This window comes from Cryptomeria japonica, chromosome 11 (assembly GCF_030272615.1).
Source record: "Cryptomeria japonica chromosome 11, Sugi_1.0, whole genome shotgun sequence".
In the NCBI taxonomy this organism is placed as follows: domain Eukaryota; kingdom Viridiplantae; phylum Streptophyta; class Pinopsida; order Cupressales; family Cupressaceae; genus Cryptomeria; species Cryptomeria japonica.
Window position 1 is genome coordinate 351,444,417 of NC_081415.1, and position 18,123 is coordinate 351,462,539.

General features: G+C 36.3%; 1 protein-coding gene across 1 annotated transcript in view; it reads right to left on the reverse strand.

Annotated features, from left to right (window-relative positions):
• LOC131079899 (PTI1-like tyrosine-protein kinase At3g15890) overlaps positions 1-18,123 on the reverse strand; it is a 158,964-nt gene that overhangs the window by 65,937 nt on the left and 74,904 nt on the right. The window contains exon 2 of the mRNA XM_058017942.2: positions 5,980-6,127. Within this exon, the coding sequence (XP_057873925.1) occupies positions 5,980-6,127 (148 nt within the window). The remainder of the gene's footprint in view (positions 1-5,979; positions 6,128-18,123) is intronic.

The following is an 18,123-nucleotide window of genomic DNA, read 5'->3' on the forward strand; positions in this document are numbered from 1 at the left end:
AATTTCTCTTAATGTGTCATACTTAGAATATTCCTTGCCAACTCGCCAACTTTGCATTCTTTGAAATTTTGGAGGGAAATTAGAATATTCTTCAAGATTCACCTAATTCATCCCTTTGACTTGACTTTTCCTGCTCTGGAGGGAATTTTCCATGCTTTTCCACCCTAAAATTTAGAACTTGGGTCCAATAGAGAGAGAAATCTCTCACAATCCCAAATCTGGAAAAAAATTCGAATTCTGATAAGATTTGATGTCTAAAATGGAAATTTTTAAATTTTTTTCCAAGGGGATTTATTGCTTTCCCTTCCATTCCTGATCCCTAGATTTTCATGCCTTAGACAATTTTATGAGTTTTCAAAATTGAGCATGGAATTCATTTCATATGGTGGAATTCATCACTTCCAAGCCTTGGAAGAATTTTCAATTTTCCTAACTGGGCATAGAATTTTGACTTTGGTGGAGGAAATTTCCTCACTTTCCTTGCTAATTCCACTTTGGCTCCTTCCATTCCCCTAGGCGCTATAATCACTATGCATATGAATTCCTTGAGGATCTCATTTCAACGCCCCATTCATGCCTTGGGCACCAATTTGCTTAAGGAAAGGAATTCATTGACATTTAATTCCTCCATGCCCCCTCCTTCCTAGCACCTTGATCGTGCCTTGGGCACTAATTCTCCATGGAGGAGGAATTTCACTCCTTTTGCATTTTCCTTTATCTCCCTTGTTTGGCGCACTCCTAGGTGCTGGGGTGCTATTCTCACCAAGGCAACAAATTCACAACTTTTCATAGTTTTCCATGAGTCAAGTTTAGCGCCCTCCATCTTCTCTAGGCGCAATTTTTACCTTGTCTTGGAATTCAACGTCTTCCACACTTTCCATGTTGACCTCATTCTGGTGCCCTTTGACCTTCTTGGGCGGATTTTAGATGGTGAGGAATTTGGCAATTTTGGATTTTTTACTTGCTTCCCCTAGTTTTGCGCCCAACCCTCATCTAGGGCGCCATTTTGCATTGAAGATGGAATTCCATCCACTTCATGAATTCCATGAACCCTCCATTTTGGCGCCCTATCTCTTTCCAAGGCGCAATTTAGACTTCTTTCAAGATTTCCTTGATCATTTCCGGATGAAGTGCTATTTGAAGAAGATCCTACCAGACTTAGAACACTTTTCGAGCTTTCCACTTCAAGAATGAATGCCAACGCTTAGCCATTTTTGACTCACTATGTCTGCTTTCTGACTTTCTAGAATTGGATGTAGTTGTGAATGATTTATCTTCATCGCCTGCCTAAATGGTCCTATCAAAACAAACTTTCCAAAAATAGAAACTTTTCCAAAATGTTAGCGTTGGACCCCAAAACAGGACACGGGAATGACTTTACTATAAATAGAAACTTACTAAAAATAGTAAGTTTGATTTTTGTCAAAATGAAGACATTCCAAGACTCAGTAAAATCCCTAAAAAATAGGAACTTTCTAAAGTTGCTCCGATTTCGCTCAAATTTTATTGGGAGGTTCCTTGAAGGGTCCTTATTCCAGTTTTTCATTCATTTTTTCCAAAACCCTAACAGAAAACCCTAAAATCTAGGACTAAAGGCAGAAACCCTAAAACTGACGAAACGAAGCCCTAGACCTTACCAAAATCACTCAAACGAGAAGCAGACTTAATCAATTTGACCCCCGAACACTCACAAAGTAGAGAGACTGACGACACTGCCACCTAAAGACCCCAAAAACCAAAACAAAAGACCGAAAGGGCCTAAAAAGTAGGGGGTCACCATCTGGGATGGGGTGATATGTGATTAGGTCACAACAATACCCTAATCTTTAACAATTCAAAAATACAATTCAATTCGAGGGAAAGAAGAGTCTAACCAAGAACCCAATCAGAATCTAGGTTTATTAGACTTAGATCTATCAAATTTCTATCTTTCCCCAATCTAATTGTAAATAAGCAAAAATTAGTGGTTTTCCTACATTCTATGGTGAAACCCTAAATTTTTCACCAACACAATCTTTAAGGCTTATATTTGCACACTCAATTAACACATGAAGCATACTTGCATAATAGAAATAGTCAAGACGCAACATATAACAACCAACACAATTGTAAATCAAAAAAGGCATAACCATCTTGTAGTCACATCATATACATGTTAATCAGGCAATAATAGCATCACACACAAATACACAAATAGATAAAGCCATGGTTTCTAATTTTAAAATGAATTGTTCCACTGTACACAATGGATTGATGGGATTGAGCCATGGAAGCTAGATAGAAATCAGCTCAAGCTACCTCAATGATATACTAAATTGAACAAAGTGTGTAGATGATGTAATTTCTTCCTGTGTATTAGGCAGCTCCATTCCTAACTCTATAGTTGCTTAGTTATCTACATTTGTTTTGCCTCTAGATGCACTATTCTATTTGTGGACTTTATTATCGTGCGCATAGGGCTTATTGGAGGAATTTCTAGTGTACCAATAGAAGCCCCTAGTATATCTAACCATTCCTCTACATCCCTAGACTTATTGCAAGGTAAAAGAACCGATGTGACATGGTGAGGTGGCACAAGTACTTCCACCTCTTCTAAATCTTCCTCCTAATCACTTTCTTCTGCATCTAATGTAATCTCATCTTCTAATGTTGTGCTTCCAAAAAAAATTTAGACTTGATACAATGAAATGATAACTTCAAGTAGTCTTTAACTAGATAAACAAATTTAGATCCTAAATAATATAATTTAGACTTTATCCACGTAGAAACATGAACATATATCCCAAAATTGCTGTCTAGAAGCGGAAAAATAAACCCATAGCAAGATGGAATCCAATAAAAATATTTTATAAAATTCTTTACTTTTTGCCACCAAGTCAAACGTGATTTATGTTTTTCTAAATAAGCCATTTTTTTTAACTTAGTTATAATTTTAGAAGAAACGGGAACTTTTCTTATCCATTTATTTTTTTAAAGATAATCTTTAAGTTCTGTTAGAAATTTTATAAGTTTATCTCTTATCAATTCATTTTTTAGAAGAGAATCTCTAAGTTCCGTTAGAAATTTTATAAGTTTATCTCTAAAAGAACTGATCAATTTTCTAACTTTTGTAAGAAGTTCATTGCACAAGGAGCGGTTAGAAGGAAAAGACAAACTTATGCTACAAAAAGAGTCCTTTTTTTATGCTTTACCTCATTTATAGCTTAATTAATTCCAAAAATCAGCGAATGTTTCGTAACCAATAAATTTTTGCTATGATTTCCCAAATCTTGAAGAATCTCTCTTATTGAAACAAAACATTTTTTTATAAAATAAAAAAGTATTTGAATATGTGTACCCTCAACATAACAGATTGACTACCACTATTGGTATTCCATTCCCTTTTCTTGCAGACCAAGTAGGAAACCTTTGTACTTTCATCCTAACCACATACTTCTGCACTTATCGACTTCTATGTAAAATTAGACGGCAAAGAAGGTTCAAAGGAAGTTTACATCTAAAACTTCCTTTCTAGTGTTGCCTATGTTTCTATGCATACAACATTGAAAATTAATTCAATGGAGTGTTGTGTCATAGAATTCTTTGTGGTTAATTGGTAGAAACTCATGGATGCATATGGACAAGAGGTGTCTCCAATTATATACTTTGCCTTTGTTGAGCCCAATCATGTAGTCTATCATCCATGTTTCTATGTTTCCCATGTCTTTCCAACGAATCTTTCTTTTATCAGTTCGATTGTGCAGCACCATTCGTCATTAGCCAATATTCTTTTTTCAACCAATAACTGCACTTATTCCACATATTGTTTAATTCTTTGCTAGTCAAATGGATGATGAAATGCTAGCAACAATGCTATTGTTTTCTATTATCTTGCTAAAGTATCATTTGCGTACAATGATATTAAATTACAGTGCATACCGACTAGAGTAACAAAATATAACACTATAAAAGTTCTATTCAAATAGAGTTCGCTTACATAGAAGTAGATCAAGGAAGACCGCCAAGATCAAATTCTTTCCCTATCTACAATATAGTCGACTCCAAAAACTTAAAAAACATTACAAATTCATTTTATGCTCACTGCATGCTTGAGGGGAACTATAGCCATTGAAAAACTAGATAGCACAAAAGAATGCATGCTTCTACGGTTAGGGTAAGTTTTCTTCACTTGGCAAAGCATGCCCCAAAGACTAACTTGCCACTTCATACTCGATCAGACAAATTGGGCAGCACAGTGCACCAAACAGATTCATGCCTCAAAACATGATCCTTAGAGTGATAAACTTTGTTCAAGAAAAGAAAAGGAAACAAAGGCATAATCATGGCACTGAGAATCTGTGTGTGAAAAATTTATAAATGAACATGAAAAATCTGTAAATACTTTAATATGAAAAGTTTCATAGTGGTGCAACACATAGCACCAAGTTCCTGCAGTTTAAATACTACATCTGAGTTGTATAGATTTGTCAAACTCCCCAAGGACTTGGGGAAGCTGAAAACTTTTTGATCTTATGCTATTCAAGACGGGCAGATCACAACTGATGTGCAGGCCCCATTGACACTTGACAGCTTGAAACTCTATCAACCTTACCTGGGAAATGAGGCCCTATTTGTGTTTTCTCCAATACAAAGGGGTGTCATTACAAGGGTTTTAATCAGAACTTTTTAATTTCTTAACCAATTAGGAAATCTGTTTGGAAGATGTGTGGTTGTCAATTGCAGTTCTCTACTAGTTCCCTTTTTCAAATTAGTGGTCAGACCAATGTTTTGCAGGCCCTTTGTGCACACTTAATGTGCATCATCAATGAAGTGTGCAATAGAATAAAACTTCAACATCTATTCAACATAGTTATTTGAGGGTGCCAAATGTCTCCTCTGATATCCTCTGAAGGTTTGTGATTGGATTCAGTATGAGATAAGATCTCAGGTAAGCTTTTGGTCCTACAACTCATAAATAGACTGATATTCTCCATAAGAGTTGAGATGTCTGTGAATTCCTACAAGACGGCTAGAGTAAACATCACTATTTGATGTGTTACAAAGTCTGGCAATACCAAAGGCAGAAATTCAATAACCATCAGCATCATGAAGCCTAAAATCTATACTCTATCTTTGATTCTGCAGGCAATCAGACCAGATTAATTCCATCTCATTCTTCTCACTTGTTTTTACATTCATGATGTCATTAAGTCAGAAGTCTCAAAATGGATAGGTTACTTGCATTCAAAGAAGATAGAGGTTTTACAAAACCAATAAACCATTCAAGACTTCTCAATAACACAGTAAGAACAACCAGAATAAAGTAGACTACATATTTGAATTTTAATCATAGAAAAACAATCTTTTTTTCAACTAATTTGATCTTCGCTGGCATATGAGCTGTGGTTTTCTCCATGCATAGAGAGAATTGGAGTTGTTTTCTCCTAGGCAAGAAAAAATATTACCATGTTTACTTTTCCTTTGAATTTTGGCATATGCTAATTATGTTGCATCTTACAATGTAATTTATTTAGCATATAATACATTTCATTTAATACTTAGTGTCCAGTTGTTATTGATAAATACTGCACCTTGGTGGTACTTAAATTTTGTAATTTTCAAGTGTAAAATTCCTCTCAGTTATAAAAAGTGAATACTGATCAGGAGATGTACTACTTCCAAAAAGAGAGTCTAAGTTGCTTTCTTAAATTTGTTATAATCAGAGTTAACACAGAGAAGTTATCTTGTGCTCTGTAGCTTTTTAGTGTGGTTTCCACCATCTTGCCTTCTTGGGATATAGTTTCTTATTTCCTATTGCCAGTACGTAGGTATGTTTGAGACAATAAAGTAGTTTAATCCATATGCCAAATTTGTTATAATCAACAATCTCTATGAGATCAAAAATTTCTTAAGATTTCCATATAATCAACTCAACAATTTGAACAGTTCATACTTAAATATTCAACTTTGTAAATAATATTTGTAACTGACACTTCATACTTGTGATCCATCTGATAGTAGTCCATGATAAACACTGCCAAAGCCACCTTCCCCAAGCTTGTTATCGGGATCGAAATTGTTTGTAGCTTCAAACAACTCCTTCAATGAGAATATTCGCCATGTGGTACCCTTTGGTTCCATATCAATCCTGTAAATTTCAAAAATTGATGAATTAAAGGTAAAAACAATCATGCCCAAGAACTGATACAATTTATTTTTTATACAGAAGACCAAGTTGTTAATTACCACATTTTATTAATCAAGCAAGTCATATATGCTAGATTGAAGATAAAATATCTAAAAGAATCACAAGGACTTTTACAACCCTTTATATTTTAAAATTAAAAATGTTAAAGAGAATAGAATAAAACGGTAGTCATTATATTGGAAGCAATTAACTAAAACGTTTCGTTTAAAGTAAAAGTTGGTTGTAAGAAACACCAAAGAAAATGATCACTTGGTGTTAAACCCCCTTTGTGGAAACCTGTTAAAGGCTTCTTTACATCTAAATTACATATTATTAAATTTTGTACCCCTAGGTTTTGGCCTTATCACCAAGCTTAGAGGTAGCCTAAATCTTGCTGATTTATGTATTTTGAGAATGCAAAGGTAAAGATTGTTTATAGTTAGGACCAAAGCAATACCTAGATTGGTTCTTAGCTGGAGTCATCTGCTGAAATCAATGCAGAAATTAGATAAATATAACAAGAGTTACTTAGCTGATAGTCTGATGTAAATACTCTGTGACAGATAACTAAAAATGATTCATCGGTATGAAGAAAATGAGGAATGACCAGATAAAAGCGTAGGGATCTGAGAACTCATTTATTCCACAGCTATGTGAAAATGTGGATCTAACCCAAGCCTACAGATCTGAATTATGGTGAGTCAATCTCAGGTGAGATCTAAAATGTTTGTAATTTGGTTCATCTAAATGTCTGTGAGCTGTAATATATGATTGGCAGTGTCTAAGAACACCTTCAGGGATTTTGCTAGGCTAGGTGTATAATTGAATAGGTATGGACAAGCATTGAAATTAGTTTGCATTCGTGCAAAAAATGCTCTAGATGTGATTAAATATGAAAGATATAAGGTGTTTATAAACCGGTAAAATATTCTCTCAACTTTAGTTTTTAATTAAGTTGACAATTCAATGGGATTGAGCACTAAAGTTTAATACAGCTGAGATCTAGAACTGACGCAAATCTGTGAAATCACTAATTGTTTTGGACCTACCATTTAAGCAAAATTTGTATTGGGGACTAACGGAACCTATGCACAGTTCTATATATTTTGCAACATGTGTCTTTGCCCAAGCACAATTGGATAATTTCTGTCTCAAAAATTGTGCCAACTTACAAAGAGAACAGAATAAAATGAAATACCATAAACGTTATATTTAAAAGGTGGAAATACAGAACCCCAATGCAGTCTCACAAAACTGCAAATGAACTTCTGCTTCCTGGTAGGTATAAAGATAAAGGCTAAGTTTGTTCTCTGTTTTTTTTTCCCCAAAATAGTGGGTCTATGATGAAATTATGTAAATTTTGCAAACTCGAAACATTGTTTACTTCTCCCCATCAACAACATGGCTATAAATTTACTTCAAAGATGATTGAAATTATTTCTGTCAACATTGTTAGCCTGCAAGCCGCCATGATAGAGATTGTAGATGTAACGTCTTGTAATGTCCCTACCAAAATTTTTGAACTTGCCACTTTTTGAACTTTACCTCACAGGAATTCGATCAAACAGTTGGTGGATAATTAAGACCATTCAATATTTCTGAGTTTTAAGATTAATAATAGTAGCAACTCTTGTTTCAAAATCTGGGAATATTCACAAACAGTTGTCATCAAATCAAGAGACATGAGCATTTTAATAAACAGCCAGGAAAGAACTCAACAATTGGATTCAAATTGAGAAATTATAACTTTATTTGTAAATCAGTTGTAGGTTTACATTTTGTGAAATACTTAACATGCAAACTGAAAGTACAAATGATTGCTGATGCGAATGAATGGACTGATGTATCCTTCTTTCAAAACCAAAGTTCTTCCATTGTTGCTGTTATATTCACACCCCAACTGAAATACAATTGTAGCAGTGCTGAGGTTACATTGACATGTAATGGCATGCAATATACGACTGTAATTTTTACTAACAAAGATTGTATTAGCTGTGTAAGATTCCAGAACACCTTTAATCACAATTGTGACTAGTTTTAAGACCTCTTCTTAGCCCCATGTCCCTATTTATCTACAGGGACAGAAAATTTAATGCAGTGGTAGTTGTTAAATACTTCCCCCGGCCCTAGTCACATTCCATGGTAATCTCCAACACTTGCACCTAATACAAAATGCAGAAAACTTTCTTAAAATGAATCACTGGCCCTTTTCTTATTGTCACGACTTGCTCTTCATATTGTATGACCTTCCTTTAGAACAAATGACATCTAAAAAACAGAGCTACCAGATTTATACCTTTTTAGTTTTTATCACACTCATTTCAAAACCCATCCCAAATCCTCTTCTTATATGAGTTAAAATTTTCTTGCAGATATTAATTGAATAATCTACAGTGTTCCACGTGGACGAGTCCCCCCCCAAAAAAACCTGTGTCCCCTATAGGGGGACATTTCCGAGACTTGGGGACTTGGGGGATGTAATGTCCCTACTAGTTAGAGATCATTAACCTGCAAAACAGATTGTTAGAACACAACATATAGATATATATATATATATATAAACCATTTTAATTCACAATCTATTTTTAACACTTAATTAGCATGATCATAATTTTTATCTAAAAAAAGGATACGAATGCCATACGAAAGTATGTCCTTAGGCAGCTGTGAAGCTCGCCTTCTTGGAACCCCTTGGTTCCAAGCCCTTCAGGAAATCGAAGTTGAGTTCGAATCCTGTCTTGGGTGTAACCTCTTACACCCAAGCCCTTCAAGGAAGACCCTTGTCTATTCCTTGCCTTGGGTGATGCCTTCATCATCCAAGTCCTCAGAGGGGACCGGCCAGATCCGTCTCTTCTTAGTTGGTGTTTAATCAACTAATATGCATATCAACCTTCAGTATATATACTGCCCTAGGGATTATCATAATCCCTCTCTTAGACTAAGGGAGTTTCCTCCCTATGGCCTCCAACATGTGTTTACATTTACATTTATAATACTTTTTGACAATTTAGTACTATTTTATTTCATAATCCACATTTTATGTTAACATGTATTCCTAATGTATTCTTTAACATATATATATCAAATGTACCCTACCATTGCTAACATATGCATTACATCTTGTTTATTCACATCTATATTCCTTAATCATTCTTTAGTGTGTAGATTAGTATATTGATTAATTGTATCCATCAATGCATATAATAAATAGCCTTAACATATTCCTTACCTAAGTTCCATGAACAATATATATAATTAACATTAACATATTAATTAATTATAATACTTAATTAATTGCCTTACATATTCCTTACCTATGTTCAATGAACAATATATATTAATTAACATTAACATATTAAGTAATAATAATACTTAGTAAATGATAATACTTTACCCCTTACCTGTTGGTTCGTAGCAGAAGTCCCACTCCCTGAATATTACTCCCGCTCTACCTTCCATCTTTTCTTTTTCTTTCTTACTGCTGCAGCTGCCTCCCCTCCTTAATACCCCGTGAAGGGTTGTACCCCTCCACAGGTCCCCTTCCACGTGAAGGGGTGCGGTGGTAATTGCAGCCCACCCTCACACCACTTCATGCGGGGTGATCGGGAGGGCTCCTAATAGTCTATTAGGACTTTATGCATTGTTTTGCCTTTTTTCTTTGAATGTATTTAAATAATGAATAATTTCCTCTTTATTATATAATTTTACATGTATAATAAATACACTTTCTTTATTATATATTTAAATAATATATAACATTTTCTTATATATATATTTAAATACATTACAAATTAAATCACACTTTCCTTTATTATATATTAAATATATTTTTCTCTATTTAATATATTACTTGTATTATCATATTAACCATGTATTTGCAATAATCTAATTTAATTGGTTCATATCTTAACATTATTAAATAACTTTATATCAGGTGATACCTTAGGGGTTATCACAGGGGAAACGTCCCCCACAACACCACAACTCCAACTACCTCCACCACCTCTGTTGGGAGATGTCATCGGGTCACTTGCTATATGGCACATGGCATTAAATATTAATTGCAACCTTTTAACTTTGTGAAAACTGGTTGGCCTTTCATGGGGCACTCACAAAGATGTTGTATTGCAGATTTTTCATTGAAGATTTCAATTCACCTATATTTTTATATCAGCACCACTCCCCCACCACTGCTCCACCGTTGTCCCCCCACCATTCTATCATCGTCCCCAAATTTAGGCCCTTGGTCTCCCATCCCCCAAAACCCGTCCCCATGTCCCCCCGTCAGGAAACTCCTTGGAACTATGATAATTTACAAATTCTCTCCAAGCATGGCATCAATTGAAGAAAACATTAATTCAATACCTAGGCAGAATCTCCACAATCTTTGAAAGTTTTGCACACATGTGAATACTATATGATTCCACCTATAGATTGGCTAGGATCTTTTTTATTCTTGAAACTAATTTTACCATAGGGTTTCCATACTAAGTTGAAGATGAATAATTGGTCACGTCTCCAAATTGGGTTTGTGAAATGAATATGTCAAGAATTTATTTTCCTCCTTACTCACTTTTGTATCATTTTAGAAAAAATAGTTTCTCTTTTTTTTTTTACCTTTAACAACTTTATTAATTTAAACTTTATATTTTAAACCTCGTAAACTTGCTTTATAAAATAATTAATTAAAAAAATCATCTGAGCTTAGACAACTTAATTTAATTAATTAATAATTTAAGGATTTCCTTCACAACCACCAAAGTCATGGAAAATAATAAATAGTGCAAATTATGAATTCTAACCCACCGTCCATATCTTGAGGACATACAAAATCGAGCTATGTCCAAGTTGGTGTTCTCCCAAGTTGACATACTTCTCCAAGAAATGTGGAGTGCTCCCATAATGTCGGATTTGCACACAAATGGTGCCATTGTACTCCTCTTAGCGCTTGGAAGTCTCTGTCACAGTCAGAATACTATCACAATAATGCTAGTGCTCTCCAAGCAAGTTGGGCATTTTCAAAAATGTTGGAACAGACCAGAAAAGGGATATTATGAATCTTGCCTCCCCATAATTGCTTGTCCTTAGGTAATGCCTTGTCAATTCACCAACAATTCTAACTGATTAGAGCATTTTACAAACATGAAAGTTCAAAACACAACCCATTCGCTTTTTGCTAAAACCACATTGCAACTCATTAACCAAACTAAAACTTGTATTTTCAAGGAAACACAAACTTTGAACTTCCTATTTTGCTGTGCCAAAAACAGAACCATACTGTCATGTTCGTAAAGTCTAGATCCCTCTTCTATCAAATGACGTCCATCTTGCCATAGGAGTTTATGACGACTTTTATCCACAATATTCCCATGCACTCTTTGATATTTATTCACCTTCTTGAAAGACAGTTTGTTCCCTTTGTATGGACTATAAGATAAAAGATGTGCAGATTTCATCATACCAAAAGTACAAGCTTTCCATCTTGGAACCAAGAAAATGAGCAAAAACTTCAAATATTATTTCTCAACGTTTTCAATATGATCTTAATTAATGATGCTATAAACTGTTCCTTCCAAGAAAGAATGGAAATTAACATGTCTGCAGGTCATAAAACAGATTATGACAGTCATGAATCACCTAGTTTTCTACACAATCTGGAGCTATATGGGCTGAGGTATTCATTTTTTTCAGCTAAAGCCATTGAATAACAGTTCTCAAAGATTTACTTGTTCAAGTCTAGGAACAACAAAATCTAATATGATTTTCCTAAAGTTTGCAACTTGAAATTGGAACAAGTGCAAAATCAAAACCATCTTGCGAGAGAAGGAAATGTGAGCATTGCAATGACTGAAAACACTTTTGTAAAGGCTGAAAATTCTATACCAACAGTCACTAACTCAAAAAATGCTGCATCCATTAAATGAAAATACTTCCCAATCCATTGCTGTGTGCAATGCAAATGAAATCAAGTGGTGGCTGATTTGAATGATGATAGCAGAATTAAGTCTGAAATTGCAATTTATAATCCTCCATGTACAATATCCCAATTGTATCCCTTCAAGTCCTCATAGTTCCAGGCCATCATCTTGTAGTATTTATTGTAATATCAATCAGTTTTTCTCACGTTGGGAAACATCATTTCCCTCCTTGAGCTTCCTACCATTTCCAACATCTAGTACAGACCACGACACAGCAGGTACGTTTTTTTCGCACCTTTCTCCCTTCTTAGTCTTGTTTCTCTTCTCCCATGCTTTCACCCATTTTATCACTTCCTCCCATTTCTTCTACACAACTTGCCACTCTTCCACCTGCTTTTTCTTATCCACTCATGGTGCAATCGCCTATCCAATCACTTCCGAATCTCCCTCCTCCCCATTGACTTTCATGCTTCAACCACCATAGCTGCAGCAATAGAGTAAATTGCCTCTTAGCAACAAGTAGCTATTCCTTATGGCCAGCCAAAAGATTTCCGATTTCCCTTTCTCAGGAGGACTCATCCAATCTCTTGTTGAATTTCATCTGGAAATTGCAACAACAAAGAGAGCCCATGAGGCTCGTTTGGAGAAGCAAGGAAAGAAAGAAGGGAGATCTCTTGTTGTCCCCCTGCATGCGCTCGATGTAATGTCCCCATTTCCTAGGTTAGTATTTTTAGCAAGGTTGGCGTACTATCAAGGTTCCTGTAGGTCAATACAATGGATAGGGAGCCCATTTAGGGGGATTGTGGCCCTTTGGGAAGGTTTGCATGGCATTTTAGGAGCTCAAAGCTAGTCTCCTATTTTTTAGGAGGGGATTGGTAGCTCATCTGTTGACCTCCCGAAGCTTATGGAGCCGTGCAGAGGGCTTTATAAGCCATTTCCAATATTCAGAGATAGTATCCTAACTTTTACAAGGGTCCCTATTTTTTAGGAGATTGGTAGATGGTCTACTATGTTAAATTTATGATCAGATTATAACAAGAACAAAAATTCTCCACAAATGAACAATATGAACACTAAGTTACCCTGGGAAAACCTTCCTTGTGAAAGTGAAAAACCCAGCCACAAAATTCTCAATTATATTTAATCAGGTTTGAATATGATTTACAAAGAATAGCTTCACTGCTTGAAGCTTTATGCACACAACAGTATAACACACAAGATAATAAATCGGACTGTTGTAGAAGATCGGCCTGCTGTAGAAGATCGGACTACAATAGTAGATAACATGATCTGCCAAAGAATATGTAATATGCTTACTGACTATACATGTCTTCAATCTGCCTCTAAGTTATGATAAAGTCTTAACTCGTTGTGTGTTTCTGATCTGAGTATAACGCATATATCTATCACCATGAACCAAGAGGGGAGATACATTAACCATATATATTGACTCTGATGTCTTTCCAATAAGGACGTGTCTCTTCATGACACTCTAAATCATCTTTCACTAAAACATTATTGACTATACACAAACCGATTCATTAATAACACAATCGGTTATATTGTTCAATGTTAACACACCCGATAAACATCTTTTAATGATTAATCATCGAAACCTGATAATGCAATATGTTCGATATTTAATGCATAAGTAAATTGGTTTACTAGATATGCAAGGCCGATAGAATATCTGCTAATCGGCCCTAAAGGATTACTTCTGACGCTACATCATCAACACTCCCTCTTAGCTAGGGAGGAATCCTTCTTAATACAAATGAACACAACCACCATGGCTACTCCCAGAGGGTGAGTACACAAATGCTAAGTCATAGAGTCTATACATGACATCCACCATACCTACTCGCAGAGGGTGGATCCACCATACCTACTCGTGGAAGGTGGAACAAGGGCTAGAACCTCAAACTTCTCTCACAGAGAAGAATGCACAACAAGGGCTGATACCTCAAACTTCTCTCACAGAGAAGAATGCATGACAAGGACTGATACCTTAAACTTCTCTCACAGAGAAGAATGCATAATGATACATATCAGGTAATCACTAATGCTGAGACTCCCTCTCAACAAGGGCTTCATTCTCCACAATTCCAAGCTTGTCTCGAAAATGCACAAATTTCACTTTCGCAAGAGGCTTGGTGAAAATGTCAGCCGTCTGTTCCTCAGTACAAATGTATCTCAACTGAACAACATTCCTCTGTACCATATCTCTGATATAGTGGTACTGAATCTCAACATGCTTTGTTTTGTCATGGAAAACTGGATTGACTGAAAGCTTCACACAGCTTTGATTATCACAATGAATGGTAGTAGGTTCCAATGATTGTCCAAACAATCCTGCAAGGAGCTTACGAAGCCACACTGCTTCTCGAGTTGCCACACACGCTGCAATGTATTCTGCCTCTGCAGTGCTCAGAGCTACTGAAGACTGCTTCCTGCTACACCAGGAAATCATAGCAGATCCTAAGCTAAAACAACAACCAGAGGTGCTCTTCCGATCAGTAACACTCACTGCCCAATCAGAATCAGAATATTCTTCAAGAATCAGGTCCACACTGGAAGAGTATTTTAAACCATATCCAATTGTGCCATGCAAGTATCTCAAGATATGCTTGGCTGCAACTAGATGTATCTGTCTAGGTTCACTCATGAACTAACTAAGTGCACTCACTGCATAACAAATATCTGGTCTAGTGTTAACTAGATACATCAAGGACCCAATCAATTGCCTGTACATAGTAGGGTCCACAAGATCTGAACTAGTTGCAGCTTCCCTTAGTTTCTTTAAATTAGTTTTCATTGGTGTGGTCATAGGTTTACAATCTGTCATTCCAAATCTCTTCAAGATATCAATGGTGTATTTTCCTTGACTTAGGATAATCCCGTTGGGCCTCTGCCACACCTCCAACCCTAGAAAGAAGTGCATAAGTCCTAAGTCCTTCATCTCAAATTCAAAAGTCAACTCCTTCTTACATCTATCAATGAGATGATCTTCTCCGGTAACAAATAGGTCATCAACATAAAGTACCAAGATCAACATATCACCATTGAATACCTTGAAGTAAAGGTTTGGATCAACATCATTTTTGCAGAAACCCAAACCCACTAAGTATCTGTCAATTCTTTCATACCAAGCCCGAGGAGCCTGTTTAAGACCATATAGGGCTTTCTTCAATTTACACACATGAGATTCTTTCCCATGAATCACGAACCCCTCAGGTTGCTTGATGTAGACTTCTTCAATCACACCATTGAGAAAGGCAGTCTTCACATCCGTCTGATTCAACTTCCATCCCTTAGTTGTTGCAATGGCAATGATGGTTCTAATGGAAGTATAGCGAGCAACAGGGGCAAATGTTTCTTCGTAGTCTATTCCCTCTTGTTGAGAGAAGCCACGAGCCACAAATCTAGCTTTGTACTTTTCAATGCTACCATCAGTTGCATGTTTTATCTTGTACAACCACTTGAAGATACAACAGACTTCCCTTTTGGTCTAGGCACAATATCCCACACATTGTTCTTGAGAATGGATTGACTCCTCACCCATTGTATCTTTCCAAACTACTTGTTTTGCGGCTTCCTCTACACTAGAAGGTCCAGACTCAATAAGATTACACATTAATGCAACATAACCAGAAAATCTTTGTGGTCTTTCTTTGAATGTTCCTCTAGGAGCGGCAAACTATACTGCTTCTTGCATAGCGTTTCATGCCCAAAGAGGTCTCTTTCGAGACACAACAATATCTTTGGGCCCATCAATGGGATCCAAGGGTTCAATTGGATCATTACCCATATAAGGTTCTGTAGTCTCCCTCTGAATCTTAGGAGCATGATCAACATCCATGTCTTGAGGAGTCTCATCATCTATCTCAATGCATGAGCCCTTTGATTTCCTGAATGCAACATCTTCCTCAAATGTGACGTCCCTGCCAACCTCTATTTGCTTTTGTCCAGGAATGTAAATACGGTAGGCTTTGGAGGTTTCACTGTAGCATACAAATATTCCTCTCTTGCCAGAAGGCTCCAACTTGGTTCTCTTGTCCTTGGGAATATGAACATACACAGGACAACCAAATATTCTCAGGTGGTTGATATCAGGCTTGATACCTGAGAAGGCTTCTTCAGGAGTCATATTTTGTAATATCCGATGACATCTATTCTGAACATACACTGTTGTTCTAGAGGCTTCTGCCCATAGAAAAATCTGAAGGTCTTGATCATTAATCATAGCTTTTGCAGCTTCAACTATAGATTTGTTCTTCCTTTCAACAACCCCGTTTTGTTGAGGGTTGTAAGTAACACAAAACTCCCTCTTGATTCCTGCCTCAATACAGAAATCACGAAAGCTACCCGAGGTGTACTCACCTCCATTATCAGACCTTAAAGTTTTAATTTTCTTTCCAGATAAATTTTCTACAAGAGCTTTAAACTCTTTAAACCTACCTAGGACTTCATCAGACTCTTTAGACCTTAAGAAATAAATCCAAGTCTTCCTAGAGTAGTCATCTATAAAATTTATATAATACAAACATCCACTTAGAGATGGAATTGACATTGGACCACATAAATCTGAATGTACAAGATCTAGTATTTCTTTAGACCTACTTTGACTGCTATGAAAAGAACTTTTAATATTTTTACCCATAGCACAGCCTTTACACGTACCATCATTTACATGAATAAGTTTACGAATACATTTTACCATCTTCTCCAAAGACGAAAGAGCCCTAAAGTGAAGATTTCCAAGTCTTTTGTGCCAAAGTTCGCTGGAACTGGAAGAATCATGAATAAGAGCTTGAACTGGGAGAGTGGACAGTTTGTATAAACTCTCATGTCGATTTCCGATCACACGAGCAATCTTGATGCTGGAGTTCTTAGGCCAAGCAAGAACTCTTCCTTCAGAAAATGTAATTTGATATCCCTTATCCTCCAAGGCTGAAATAGACACAAGGTTCCTCTTGATCCCTAGTACGAACAATACATCACTTAGGTGTAGAGAAACTCCAGATTCAAGTTTTAGAGATGTAGCACTAACTTCTCTTACAGCATAGCGAGCATCATCCCCAATAATGACTTGGAGATGTGACTCTTTCTCCACTAGATCAGAAAGGTGCCCCCGATGACCGATGATGTGTCAGGAGGCTCCACTATCAATTAACCATGTATCACTGTCTGTAGGAACATTGCTTGATAATGTTGACATGAAAAGAAAACCATTGGAGTTATCTTCATCCTACTTCTGAGATGAGACTTCATTGATGTTTGCTCCTTGATGATTAGGTCTTGTCAAACAATCCTGTGCAAAGTGACCAAACTTGTCACACCTAAAACACTGGATGTGAGAGAGATCTTTCTTCCTCTTCCTAGAATTAAGTGCAGAATCTGATTTGAAATCTCTACTCTTTTTGAAGTTACCCTTCTTCCAATACTTTCGTTTCTTGGTAGATTGAGTGGCAAGAACATGTGTATCTTCATTTTGAGAACTCTTGACGATTCCTCTGGCAGTCAATCTTGATTCTTCTTGAATACGATCTGCACGGAGTCGATCAAACTTAGGTAATTTTGACCTTCCACTTATGCTTTGGATAAATGGCTCCCATGAATGAGGCAGACCATTCAAGGCTAGCATAACAAGGTCTTTATCTATCACTTGGTCCCCAATTGCGCATAGTTGATCTCTCAATTCTGAAATTTTCATGAAGTAGATGATGACTGAGTCTCCTTTTGCCATCTTCACTTGGTGGAGTTAGTGTCTCAAGGCAAGAGCCCTAATTACGTTGTTAATCTCATATAAACCCTCCAAGGTCTTGAACATATCTCTTGCAGTTGTCATCTTGGAGATGAAAGGCACCAAGTGATCCCTCACAGAGTCGATTAATATCTTCTTTGCTTTGATTGCATTCTTCTTGAATTGCAATTTCTCCTCATGATCTTCAAGTTCGGATAAATCCTTTTCCTCTATGAATTGAAGAAGATCATTTTCTTCAAGTGCAATGAGCACTCTAAACTTCCACGAGGTGAAGT